The following is a 13,866-nucleotide window of genomic DNA, read 5'->3' on the forward strand; positions in this document are numbered from 1 at the left end:
ACATGACTATCTGTGAAATCATTTAAGAGCACAAGTTGCAGTCAGATTGGGAAAAAACCCGCCATAAAGTCTTGAGATATGTTTTTTTCAAAGTAGAACTTGCATTAATTTTACATGGCTTTCTAAACATGCGGCTCTCTTGTGCGAGACGCCACATACATCGTCATCACATCTCGTGTGCTACTGATAAGGCTGCCTGACGACTGTCGCAGACTTAAAAATAAATTGTGGATTTTTTTTTTTTATTCGACGAATATTCAAAAAAAAAATTTGACAGCCCTAGTCACTTTGGATAAAAGCGTTTGCTAATTAACAAAATTTTAATATAATGTACAAACCCAATTCCAAAAAAGTTGGGACACTGTACAAATTGTGAGTAAAAAAGGAATGGAATAATTTACAAATCTCATAAACTTATATTTTATTCACAATAGAATATAGATAACATATCAAATGTTGAAAGTGAGACATTTTGAAATGTCATGCCAAATATTGGCTCATTTTGGATTTCATGAGAGCTACACATTCCAAAAAAGTTGGGACAGGTAGCAATAAGAGGCCGGAAAAGTTAAGATTTTCAACCGGCTCGCTGTTAATCGTTACATCCCTAATATACACAGAACATTATGCAATGCATTATGCAAACAAAAACTTGTATTTTGTATGCGATTAATTGCGATTAATCGTTTGACAGCACTAGTATAGAATGAGACTGGCAGAACATGACATGCATATTCAGCTGTGGTTTGCACTTGTGGCCTTGGTTTGCACAATAAAATTGTCACTCCCTCCCTAATCTAAAATGAATTAGGACCATGCAGATGTTTTTAAATCAACAAAGTATTTTGGAGGACAGATTTTAGCTATAAATAGGACCAAAGTTTCTATTTATTTCTGCTAAACTGAACGACACTGTTGGTCAAGCAGTGGAGTGACCACCAGGAGGAGTCAAAAAACCCACATGGTCTTTTTAAGAGAAGGAAACATTTTCAAAAAATCTTTTATAGAGCAGATTTGTTTAGTTGGTAGTGTTGTTGCAGTTCACAATCTAACCCTATAAAGCCAACTTTATGATATTTGATATGCAAATTTCTAAGGCATCTAAATTATCAACATGTTAAAAACTTTGCTGAAAACACACACAATCTGCATGGCTTCTGTATCTGATTGATAGCTTATAATTTTTAGCTAGTAAAGAGCCTTTTATTTCCATTCTAAAACTGTCCATTTTATATTGTTAGTAATATTTCAAGATGAACACATATTGAATTGAATCAACTTGGGTTTATGAGGAATGTTTATTTGTTAATCTCTCAATCATTGTATTGCATTGCATTATGTTTTGTCCCCCACAAAAAACTTCAGAACTTTCATCATAAAACTAAGAAAGTAAATATCATCTTAAGACATATTATTGGCAAATATATAGTGGTCGACCGACATGTGTTTTTTGACAGCCGATGCCGATATCTTGGAAAGCAGGGTGGCCGATGGCCGATATAAAGCCGATATAATTTTATTGATTAAAATGGATTAAAAAATAAATGTGTAAAATAAACAGTTATACTTTAGATGACAAAGTATTTTTCACAAATAAATAAATATTTAATAAAAAATATAATAAAAAAGGAAGTAAACACTGTAACCAACAGGGCACTCAGTATTCTGGGATGCCGATATTTGAAAAATGCCAAATATCGGCCGATATATTGGCATTGGCAATATATCGGTCAACCACTACAAATATAGAGTGACAACTGATATTTATATGTATTTTATGCAAGTAGTCTTATACTGTTGATTTCCATTACAAGCTATCAGAATTTCATCTTACATTTAAATATCAGCACCAAATTGCATAATCTTGCTCAGAATAAAACTGATGTGTTTTTTCCTTGGAAAATGAGCTGCATTTTCTTCTTTATCATAATAAGCCATAAAAGTCTGATGCATCAATTATGATGCTCAAGAAAAAAAAAAGAAAAAAAAAACACATGCAAACTTTTTAAACTGTTTAATGTTTCAATAAACCGTTCCAAATTAAAATAAATAAATAAATAACAACAACTATTATTTCATATGTCAGGCTTTACAGAGCCTTATTAAGCAAACATGGAAGTATGCATACTTTATAAAGTACACACACGAATAAGCTCTTGTTCTTGAGGATTTTCTAACAGCTGCTCATTTCAGGCTCTGTTTGATGCTGGTGATACCAGCGGCTGTGAGATTAGGACCTGATGACATTACACATCATCTCTCTGATCTCACTGCTCCGGTACAGCTCGGTATCCAAGGGTAACGGGCCCTGAGACAAGCGCCTTGAGGAGCCCGGGATCAAGTCAGAGTGAGAGAACTGGAGTGGAGGGGTGAGATGTAGTTAAAGACAGAGAGGGGAAGCACTGGCGTTCACAACCAGACAAATGTGTGCAAACTCACCTTGTTTGTCAAGAGGGGTTTGATCTCAGTCAACTGCACATCTTGTAACTCATCCATCCTCAAACCTGACAGCTGCCCGTCACTACAGAGAGAGATAGAGACAGGACAGATATGGATTAGTACATCATTACAGTCAGCACTGACTTATTGACCAACAGGGAACATGGCTCAGCATGCCAAATGCTCATGAATACAGAATTACAGTAAACAGGGCACAGAGAGAGAGAGAGAGAGAGAGAGAGAGCGAATTGATGTTGAACATCCCGCCTAATAACCGCCACCAAACCCCCATTGTCCTTGTTAACCTGATTTCAGATGAGCTCATGTTTAATTCATGGTTTAACTCTCTGTGGCCATTCTGAAGGTCAATGCATGCAACTGTTTCAGGAAAGGCATTGTATAGGCTTATGTCACCCTTATAATGGCGCTGGGTGACTTACTGAAGCTTGGTGTTGCTGAAATAAAGGTTTTGTGTCCCCTGAGCTGCTCTCCATCCGGGATCAAATGTGCTACTGCATTTTAGGACAGAACGCAAGCATGCAAATGCAGATATGAATGTTTGGCCAAAACATTAAAAGCACACAGTCCCTTTGGGTCGTACTTGAGATAAAACGGCATCGGAAACTGATTTTACTGCTGTAACGTGACTCATTTCCTAGTAAAATGGATTTTCAATAAGAAAAAAAAAAACATGTTGGGTATCCACTGGGAATTAATTGGATCATGAAAAGTGGGCGAATCCTACTAGAATGGGCAATCACAGCTTATATATTGTATATTAAGGTTGAGAATATAATGTGTTCAGACACATTTTGAAAGGCAACAGCACATTAGAGTTTGAATTTACATACTACTGTTTGAAAGTTTGGGGTCTGTACGCACAACTGTTTTCAACATTAATACAAAATGTTTCTTGAGCAGCAAATCAGCATATTACAATGATTTCTGAAGGATCATGTGACACTGAAGACTCGAGTACTGATGCTGAAAATTCAGCTTTACATCATAGGAATAAATTACATTTTAAAATATATTCAAATAGAAAACTTATTTTAAATTATAACAATATTTCACAATATTATTGGTTTTAACTGTATTTTTAATCAAATAAATTTAATTTTGCATAAGAGACTTCTTTCAAAAACATTAAAATCAATCAATCAAACTCCAAACTTTGGTAGTGTGGAATGTTTTTCTTACTTTTTAGATCTGAAACCACCCAATCACCTTCCCTTCTTGTAAGACTGCTGTGCTTTGAGACAAAGGGAAGGACTTGCTGACCCAAGACTGTGTTAATGTTCTGTACACCTTGTGCTACAATGTCCAGGTGTCTGCTTCTCCGTTTAAAGGCTTTGGCCACCTGTAATGACTTGGCATTCAGTAAAATCTCTCTGCTGCCCTAAATCACATGCATGCCAGGTCATGTGGACTAATTTTGCTTACAGTAAGTTCCCCTGGACCTTGACTGACTGTCTGTGGTGGTGAGGATGCGAGAGGAGAGGATGTAAGGTAAACACTGGGCTGCGGCTAGCATCCGCGGGAGGGCTGACAAGTGTTGACAAGGTCACAGTCAGAGACAGAAGGCCATGTGTGTGTGTTAGATGGATTAGCGGAGTTACTCAGAGGGAAAAAGTCGATCTGTCAGTGTGTAGGGTCAGTGATCTGTCAAAAGACTCAATGAGACAAGAGAGACAGCCTTATGCTTATAAGTTTCTAATTTTTTTTTTTTTTTGTTCTCCCACCCTTGATGTTCTTCAGTGCTTTACCATTATGGCTTTTTGAGAACAGGATGAACACATCTAGCATCTTCTCCTGAATCAATGGAAAGAAGAGTGTACTATTTTGGGAGGAGAGCTGCCAGATGAGCTGCTTCAGAGCACTGACTGTTCTTATGTAACAAATCATTTTCCTTTGAAATGTAATATAATGTGCTCTTTTCATTGTGTTTGTTATAGAAAACATGCCAATAGTAATATTTCATTTGAATATGAATGGCAGAGTGCTGGATGTGAACAGATTTCTGCCAGGTCTGGTTGGAATGATTATATATAAATCATACTATTTTGTGTATGTCGCAGCTACTTAGGAGTGTGTGATGCGTCATCCATCATAATTTCATAATTGTTTTAACAATGCTTGATCTAACATTGAGTATGACAGCCAAACAAAACCATGCCTTGAGAATGCATGCTCTCACTGCTTAATGCGGCTTATTTTAATGCCGTTCAAGTCCTCAAAAAGCAAGACATACAAGGCCATTTTCCTCATGAGTTTTGTCTTATATTTATATCAAATGATAAAGTTAAAGGAATAGTTCACCCAAAAATGAAAATTATGTCATTAATTACTAGGGATGCACCGATACCGATACTGGTATCGGTATCGGGCCCGATACTGGCCTCCTGTACTCGTACTCGTACTCGTTAAAATGCCCCGATACCAAACGCCGATACCACACAGCATGTGATAAGCGCCATATTCAAACAAAGAAACACTGACAACAGACAGCAGAAAGGAGTTATGGATGTCTACTACGAAGTATATGTATGCAATAAATATAATGTTAAACATTCAGTATTAACGCCTGTATAGCTGAAGTGCGCGAGCTGATAAAAAAAGCACGCTGAGTGGATTGAGCGCGCGCAGATGCGCGAGCTTGTCGAGTGAATATACCTTTCTCACAGACATCACTGGAAAGTTTATAGTTCGGTCGGATATGTCAAAGACAAGTAAGTAAAACAATGCACAAGTTACTTAACGGTAGGGAGAGAGAGAGAGAAAGAGAGACAGAGAGAGAGAGCAACCCGTAAGACCTTTGTTCATCTTCTGAACACAAATTAAGATATTTTCAATGAAATCCGAGAGCTTTCTGACCCTGCACAGACAGCACCGCAACTACCATGTTCAAGGCCCAGAAAGGTAGTAAGGACATTGTTAAAATAGTCCATGTGACATCAGTTGTTCAACCTTAATTTTATGATGTCCTTACTAACTTTCAAGGCCTTGAACGTGGTAGTTCTGCTGCTGTCTATGCAGGCTCAGAATACTCTCGGATTTTATAAAAAAAATCTTAATTTGTGTTCAGAAGATGAATAAAGGTCTTACGGGTTTGGAACGACATGAGGGTGAGAAATGACAGAATTTTCATTTTTGGGTAAACTATCCCTTTAAGCAATATCAGAAGCCGTTTTCCCGAATAAGCAAAATTGACCTATCGGTAAGCCCCGCCCCCCTTAGTTACAGTTGCGAACTCGGACAAACAAACGGGGTTGCTAACTGTATTACAATGACAGCTGTCAGTGTGAAAACCTTGTCCCTATATCTTTTTGATACATTTTGGACACAGAAGGATCACCATTCAAGTGGGACTTAAATATGCCATGGAGGGATATACAAAAGATTTTAAAATAAATATTGTGGGTATTAATTTGGAAGCAAGGGTTTACAGATCACAATGCAAGTGGAAGAAGTCTCATGTTACGGTCATCACTATCGTTGATGAAAAATCCTGGATCAACACTGTTCATGTACCGCAGGGTAAGATTATATTAATTTACATTTATCCAGTTTAATATGATGAGACAGTGAAATGTAGACCTTCGTTTATGTGTTTTTGCCCTACACTGTACAAGACGCAAGAACAGTTCGCTACTTAGGTTTGTACTCAAAAACTCACTAACTTTAACGACAGCTAGTTTTAGCCAGAGATACCTTGCTGAAGCACAAGATGACATTAACGTTCTGCTTGAGCAGATGAAAATTGTAACTTAATGAGAGTATGACAACCAGAAAAATTTTTTTCAGACAAAACGTTTTTGTCTTCATTGGGAATGGGGGTAAATGCTTAGGGACAATTTGCTCGGTTTTGTTTGGATTTAGGATATAGAATAAAATAAATTTCATTGCCCATCCTCTCAGGATATCTGGAATCAGTGTTACAAGGCCCCCAGGCACATCGTTTTTCAATTTTTGAAGCATAAACCCCATAAAAACGATGCAAGCTTCGGATCTTCCAATGTTTCTCAATGGCGCTGAAACCTACAGATGTCCGAGTTCCGCTCCCCGTGCAACTGATACTCGACTGCCATTGGCTCATCTGCTTTCGAGGGGAGGGGCTTACCGATAGGTCAATTGCGAATGTCACACTGATTTTATAAAACAGCTCAATAACAGTTCAATAAGTATTGTCAATATTTTGTGTTCTATTTTGTCAAATAAAATTTCCAAATGAAACCACAGCAAAACTGTTATGCATCTCTGTGCAACAAACACATATTGCAGCAGTGCTTTTTGAATAAAGTTAAATGATTGATTCAATGACCAAATGGATCAGTCATTTGAACAAATAATTTGAATGAATGACTCAATGACTAACTCATTAAAGGGGTCTTATGACGTTGCTAAAAAAGAACATTATTTTGTGTATTTGGTGTAATGAAATGTGTTTATGCGGTTTAAGGTAAAAACAAAACATTATTTTCCACATACTGTACATGATTGTTTCTCCTCTATGCCCCGCCTTTCTGAAATGCGTCGATTTTTGCAAAGCTCGTTGTTCTGAAAAGCGAGGTGTGCTCTGATTGGTCAGGGCAAGCTAACCGGTGTTTTCCAGAAAGTAAGCGCGTTTATCCACAGTGGAGAGAGAGTGCGTGCACAGGGTTGCCAGGTTGACAAAGATAAGTAACACACTTAGCAGATATTTCCGACACCCACCATTAAATTTTTTTTTTTAAAACGGACCGTGGGACGGGAGAGAGACAGAGTGGAATTATGGCGTATACTGGGTCAGATCGATAGTTAGGCAAATTAAAACTAAAGAAAACCTGGGATGTAATCTGGCAGATGGCAACCAATAGAACAACAGTAATTCCTATTGGAATAATGCCCAAAACAAAAAGGAATTTTGTAATGGTTTAATGGAAACTATAAGAATTTCTGTGATGGTTTCTATTGTTTTTTTCAGCAAGGTAATGATACCCATACTGTGCTGCACATTATTGACAATATTGAGCTGAAGCTTGACTTTGCAAATTTAAAATCGCAAATCAAATCGCAATCGCAATATCTGTCAAAAAAAAATCGCAATTTGATATTTTCCCCCAAATCGCACAGCCCTACTATGAATATGAAAATCTTTGGGAGTCAGCTGACCTTGACAGGCCTAAACCAGCCAAGGTACCAGCACAAAAAGACACTCAGTAAAATAGTGTTTAATTATTGTTATCGAAAATATAGAAAATTACCTTTGTCAATATTGGACACTCCTAATCACATTACAGTATGTGAAGAATGCTTAAAGTTTTTGACACATTAAAGAGACATCCAAAAAATTAAGTGAAATAAGCCATGAAAAATAATTTAATTCCATTTACTGTGCTTGAACAGTGAAATAGATACAAAAATCTTATGTTAACCTAGAGAAATGTGTGCTATTCAGTGTCTGTGTGGAGTGTGGAAACTGAACAGTAGCTCACTGCAGGACAGATGGAGGTGCCGGTGCACTCACTTACTCCTAGAATACTCGTCATTTTTGGTCATACAGATAAGAGTAATACAATCTTTCGAATCTGTAAAGACTCTACGTTTATTTGTGTGCACTCACAATAACAACAAAACACGCTTTTGTAAAATAATGAACGCAAACAGGATGCGCTTTCTACCGTCTCGGTCTCTGTGAACTTGAGCGCGAAACTACGTGTATATCTTTGCCTTACCAGGGCTCCAGACTCATTCTTCCCACTGGTCGGTCTTTTGCGACTAACTTTCTCAGATGGTCGCACGAGCACATGATTTGGTTGCAATATTTTTTATTTATTTATTTTGCGCTACATCATGGGATTAATCAATGCACACTGATGAACTTTTATCATAGTTTATAGTTATATGGAAACGAAAGTGATAAACATTCAACCCGTCCTTTTTCATCAGTAGTATTATTTGTGATTTGAATTTTGTGTACGGGAGTTCCTCTTTTGCTATGTTATAAGCCGGGCTTCGGATGCTTTCACTTTCGAATTTGCGATCTTGTTGTCACTTTTTACAAGAAAAGATCTACACACCTCACTTTTTAAGACTAAAACTAAAACAAAAGATGGATTCATTGTTATTCTTAATTAAAAAGCACAACAACAATAAAACAGTAAGATAGGCTACAATGACAAACTAGCTTACAAAACGATTATTAACAAAAACGAATAAGACGAGGCATGGCATACACCACATGCTGTATTATATACGGACTAATAAATTACAGAACTGAGGAATCAAATAAAAAATAAATAAATAAAAGAGAGCCTCCATAGCATAACGTGAGGTAAACAGCAAAGATAAGCATTTCAAAATGAAAACAAAAAGAAAAGTAAAACTAAACGCTGTCGGTGACAGTGCTTGCATGTTTTTTCCCCACAAGAATACCAACATGTTCACCTTCTCTGGTTTAAGAAGTGGTCTTTTACTTTACTTTAGCTCACCTTCGCGCTCCTGCTGACGCGGCGAGTATAAACCACTCTACACTCTAAGCGCTGCGCAGTTCAAATGAGTAGCGCGGTTTCGTTATGCTTTCAGTTTCGTTTGCCATTTGATGTTTCTTATAAAAACAGAGATTGACTGGATGCGCCGTTAACAAAATCGCCTGTGCATTAATTTTAAATATAATTATATTAAAATTTTGCAGTCACACCAGTGCGACCTCTAAAAAAAATTAGTCACACCAGCAGGAAAAATGGTTGCAAAATGCGCCTATTTGGTCGCAGTCTGGAGCCCTGCTTACAGATATTAAAAATATATCTATAGTAGGGCTGTGCAATTAATCGAAATTTCGATTTCAGCCTCCAACGATTATGAAAATACAATAATCCAGATAGAACTATTATTGCGCCACATTCCGCCCCCTTTCCAGTGGTGCGCTTTCGTTCCTCCATAAGAGCCCAATTTCACGTGCAGATCAGTAAAATCATGTAACGTGACTTTTGCAAAATGGGACGTGCTTGATTTATTGAAGTATATTAGATTTATTCATGTTTTTAAAAGCGTGAAAGAGAACTTGCACTTCCTCAGGAGGATTTCTGTGTAATTTATGCGCTCAGAGACGGAACAGAACACGGACATGTAAAGTCATCTTTTAGCTCAAGGTGCGCGCCTAAACGGTCAAATACACGCAAAAATGTGTTAAAATGCGGCGCTTAGTGATTATCCATGTATACCTTCGTCGTGTAATTAATGAACGTAAAGAGTTGAGAATGAAAATGCACATGTAACAGTAAATTGGATCCGTGCGGCTTTTAAAGTGACAGCGGGTTTTATTCCTGCTGTTTAATATTAATCAAACAACAAAAGACCAATTCAAAATCACACACTGCTCTTAAGTGAAGGACTTTTATAGCTTTAATAAGAAACAAGGAAAGTTTCATTCTTAAAGTGAAGACTATGCGCTTTTATTGATTTATTGAAGTATATTAGATTTATTCATGTTTTTAAAAGCGTGAAAGAGAACTTGCACTTCCTCAGGAGGATTTCTGTGTAATTTATGCGCTCAGAGACGGAACAGAACACGGACATGTAAAGTCATCTTTTAGCTCAAGGTGCGCGCCTAAATGGTCAACTACACGCAAAAATGTGTTAAAATGCGGCGCTTCGTGATTATTTGTGTAAACCTTTCTCGGTCATGTAATAAATGAACGTAAAGAGTTGAGAATGAAAATGCACATGTAACAGTAAATTGGATCCGTGCGGCTTTTAAAGTGACAGCGGGTTTTATTCCTGCTGTTTAATATTAATCAAACAACAAAAGACCAATTCAAAATCACACACTGCTCTTAAGTGAAGGACTTTTATAGCTTTAATAAGAAACAAGGAAAGTTTCATTCTTAAAGTGAAGACTATGCGCTTTTATTTCACATTTGATTATTCATTTCTGTAGTAGGCTGTTAACTGCTTGAGCCTTGCATTAAAATCCCTTTTTATTCTATTGTATTTGTCCTTTGCTTGTTTTTTTATTACTGACCGTTTAATTATTTTCAATAATTTTGAGGACTTTGTTTGTTTGTTACAAATAGTTACCTAGTAATCTGCTGTGGTATTGAGAATTGTGAAATTTCACTGGTCTCTGCAATGTAGATGTCATAGCAACCTTATTTACAGGAAATATATATTTGATATGCATCACTATCTTTAAATATATTAAAATTATCTTAACATTGCTGGTAGGTTATCATTGCACAAATCAACACTCTCTACGTTTAAAAAATAAAAATTAGAAGAGTTCTAAACGAATGCACTGTCTTCACACTCACAGTAGCCTATCTCACGCACACACCTTTAGTCAGATCATGCTGCGTGCGCACAGACATTAATTTTAGCGCTCAGACAAACTTTTTAGCACTGCCCCTCAATTTAATCAATAAAATAGCTTAATCGCTGAAGAGCTACATTATCTTTCTCAACAAGAAGCTGGTAACATCATCGTTTCTAAAGCAATTAAAGCCACAGCTGCACTGTTAATAGAGAAACGCAGCAAAACAGTGGTAATTCATACATGCACAGCCTCTCTCTCTCTCTCTCATAAATGAACAGTTGATGAATTACACTTTTCTGAGAATAGAATATTGAAGTGGAGATCGCTAAACTGCAAGCTTACCGGTGTTTTAAGAAAGTAAGCGCGTTTATCCACAGTGGAGAGAGAGTAACTGCACATGGTTGCCAGGTTGACAAAGATAAGTAACACACTTAGCAGATATTTCCGTATTGCGCAAGTGGGAAGCTCTGTTTCGGGGATTACGTCTCTTTATATCAGGCAACCTCAGTTGTGTTCCTCTGCGGCCAGATTACACCTTGTTGTAGCCTATATATTATGCTCTATTCATTATTTTTTAGAAACCTTGCACTTTTCTACTCCGTTTTGTAATCTTGTATTCAAAGTAAGCGCGGTCCACTGCAATTTGGATTAATTTACTGAAGTTGTGCTTTCCAGTAGAAGAATACTTATGGTTCTACAGGCTGTGTGTGAAACGCTAATTACAGGCCATTGGTGAATGTGTGTGGGTTCAGGTCATAGAAAACAACTGAAGGGCTCCTTTCTTGCTTAACTGCTTGACTCGCGCCTCTCTGAATACATCACGTAATCAGCGGAAAGAAAAAATATCCTTCCTCTCTTCTCTTTCATTCAAGAGCCTTCCAGTCCTCCATTCCAACTGTAATTTACTCTTATAATTAGTAATGACGTTATAGGATTGTGAAGTAGAGAGATAATTGCAGTTTTAAGAGTATAATAGTTAAGTAGAATAGTTAAGAGAAATCATGAAGCCAAATGTTCGGAGGCTCACTGGTTTCTAATTTTAACTGTTGTCCAATAAGCTAAATGAACTAAAAGGTCATTGGCCCCAATTATCAGCACTGTGAACAATTACGTTAAAATGCCACATAATTATAACTTTGTGAAATCTTTATTATGACCAAATCGCTGGTCTCTTTCCATTAATTTCAGACTTGTCTGAAGTCCATTTGTGCTTGAGATGGAAACAGCGTAACTTTATTCTGTAGATGAACAGCTCGAAAGTAAAGCTGGCATTTCAAACTGAGATTGAGGCAGTAGGTTATGATTCACGTCATGTCATATATAGTCAGTGTGCTGTGATTATGCCCTGATGCTGTGAAATGGCAGCGATTTTATTAAATAAACAAACTGTATGTGCTGTGTGTTTCAGAGTGACACGCGGCATTGTGTTCACTTGCGCACCTTCAGCTCATGATTTGTTATTTGGCAGTAAATGCAGGGCCCATGATTTCTGCGACCCAAAAAAAAAAAAAAAACACTTGACGGAATCATGGAATCCAGTCATAAAAATGGAATTTACTGTATAACGCGGAATGTCATGGAATTTGGTACATTTTGTATGGATTTATGAAAAGTAGGTCAGAACACTTAAATCAAAACACGATATACTGTACTAGTGTCAGTGAATATTAAGCTGCAAATATACCATTCAAATAGGCAGGTTCTGCATGTCTTTGTGAATGAATGGCACAGACGCGCAGTTTCATTTAGGCTACTGCACACATAATTAAACGCATGTGACACTCATGGTGTTTCAGTCTCTGCAGCCTCACTATACGAGTACATGAACACATGAACAATCTTCTCTGAGAGTCACTTAATGAGCATTTTACCATTCCTTTTGAGCAAAACTATCATATATAGAAAGTTAGATAGATAGAACGATAGATAGATAGATAGAACGATAGATAGATAGATAGAACGTTAGATAGACAGGGCTCTACAGAGCGACCATTTCAGTCGCATTTGCAACTGAAAACTACTGCGTGCGACTATGAAAACATATTTAGGAGGGAGAGTGCGACTGACCAGATCTTCATCATATTTGTGATTGTGATGGCTGAGGGGAGCTTCAAATGTTTCTACGTGTTTTTGCAGCGTTGAGTAATGTATCACAGACATATCTCATGAATCCTTTCATAAGCAAAGTGTAGACGGTGTAAATAAAAGATTCATTGTGCAGTGTAGAGAGCTTCGTTGATTATAAATGTGAGATCGAGATGAACTAAGATGAGTGACAGCTTTTAATGATTTTTAAGGGAGATTGTATCATGTTTAAACTTTCTTAGTTAATCTAGTAGTATTTGCTGTGGTATCAAAGTACTTCGCTTTAAGTAATAAATGGAAAGCAAGTTAAATTGAAATATTTTTCTTTTCTTGCTGATCCGAAAAATGATCCGATCTGTGGGTCAAAAACCGAAATGTGATCCGAACCGTGAGATTTGTGATCCGTTGAACCACTAGCAATAAGCATTGTGCTTTGGTACTTTTAATATGAAAAAGTCTCAGATTTCAAATTCTGTCAATTGTATTCTGTTTTGGCGCTGTTTAATGTGGAGTGACAGGGCAGGTCATGGGAATATTTAATTTAAAAGTCAGAGAAAATGATTTTGTGCCTCTTTGGGATGGCACAATAAAGCGCCGTTCACTTGCAGAACGCAAGCTTCTAGAGGGCACATAAGTCTGAAGTAGGGCTGTGCGATTAATCGAAATCTAATCGAAATCGCAATTTGAGACGTTTGCGATTTCCTAATCGCAAAGCCTGCGATGTGGACGCGATATTACTCTGTTCCAGCGCATATGCATGACTGCCAGCCTAAAATGTAACCATAATAGAGTATAAGTTTATCATTTGTTCGTATTTACACAAGCGAATTTTAAACAATTCCAGAGAGAAAAGGCGAAAGGGAACTCGATTCGTTACTCGCGCGCTGTTCTCTATGTGCACAGCCGCACACACGAAGCACGCACATGCGTTTAACAGACAGCGCGAACACCGAACTGAATCCTCTTCTGAATCCTCTGAACAGACACATAAAATTATGACAAAATACCCATCTCGACAATCATTCAGGTAAACGCAGTCAGTTATGTCT

The 13,866-nt window shown here is 37.3% G+C and overlaps 1 protein-coding gene across 3 annotated transcripts in view; it reads right to left on the reverse strand.

Moving 5' to 3' along the window:
* Nucleotides 1-13,866, reverse strand: part of LOC107724194 (protein NDRG3-like) — a 72,715-nt gene that overhangs the window by 32,400 nt on the left and 26,449 nt on the right. For all 3 annotated transcript variants that reach the window (XM_016533016.1, XM_016533015.1, XM_016533018.1), the window contains exon 2: nucleotides 2,440-2,521. In XM_016533016.1, coding sequence (XP_016388502.1) covers nucleotides 2,440-2,496 — 57 coding nt within the window. In that variant the 5' untranslated portion in view covers nucleotides 2,497-2,521. The remainder of the gene's footprint in view (nucleotides 1-2,439; nucleotides 2,522-13,866) is intronic.

This window comes from Sinocyclocheilus rhinocerous, unplaced genomic scaffold, assembly GCF_001515625.1.
Source record: "Sinocyclocheilus rhinocerous isolate Xijiao unplaced genomic scaffold, SAMN03320098_v1.1 scaffold184, whole genome shotgun sequence".
Taxonomy (NCBI): domain Eukaryota; kingdom Metazoa; phylum Chordata; class Actinopteri; order Cypriniformes; family Cyprinidae; genus Sinocyclocheilus; species Sinocyclocheilus rhinocerous.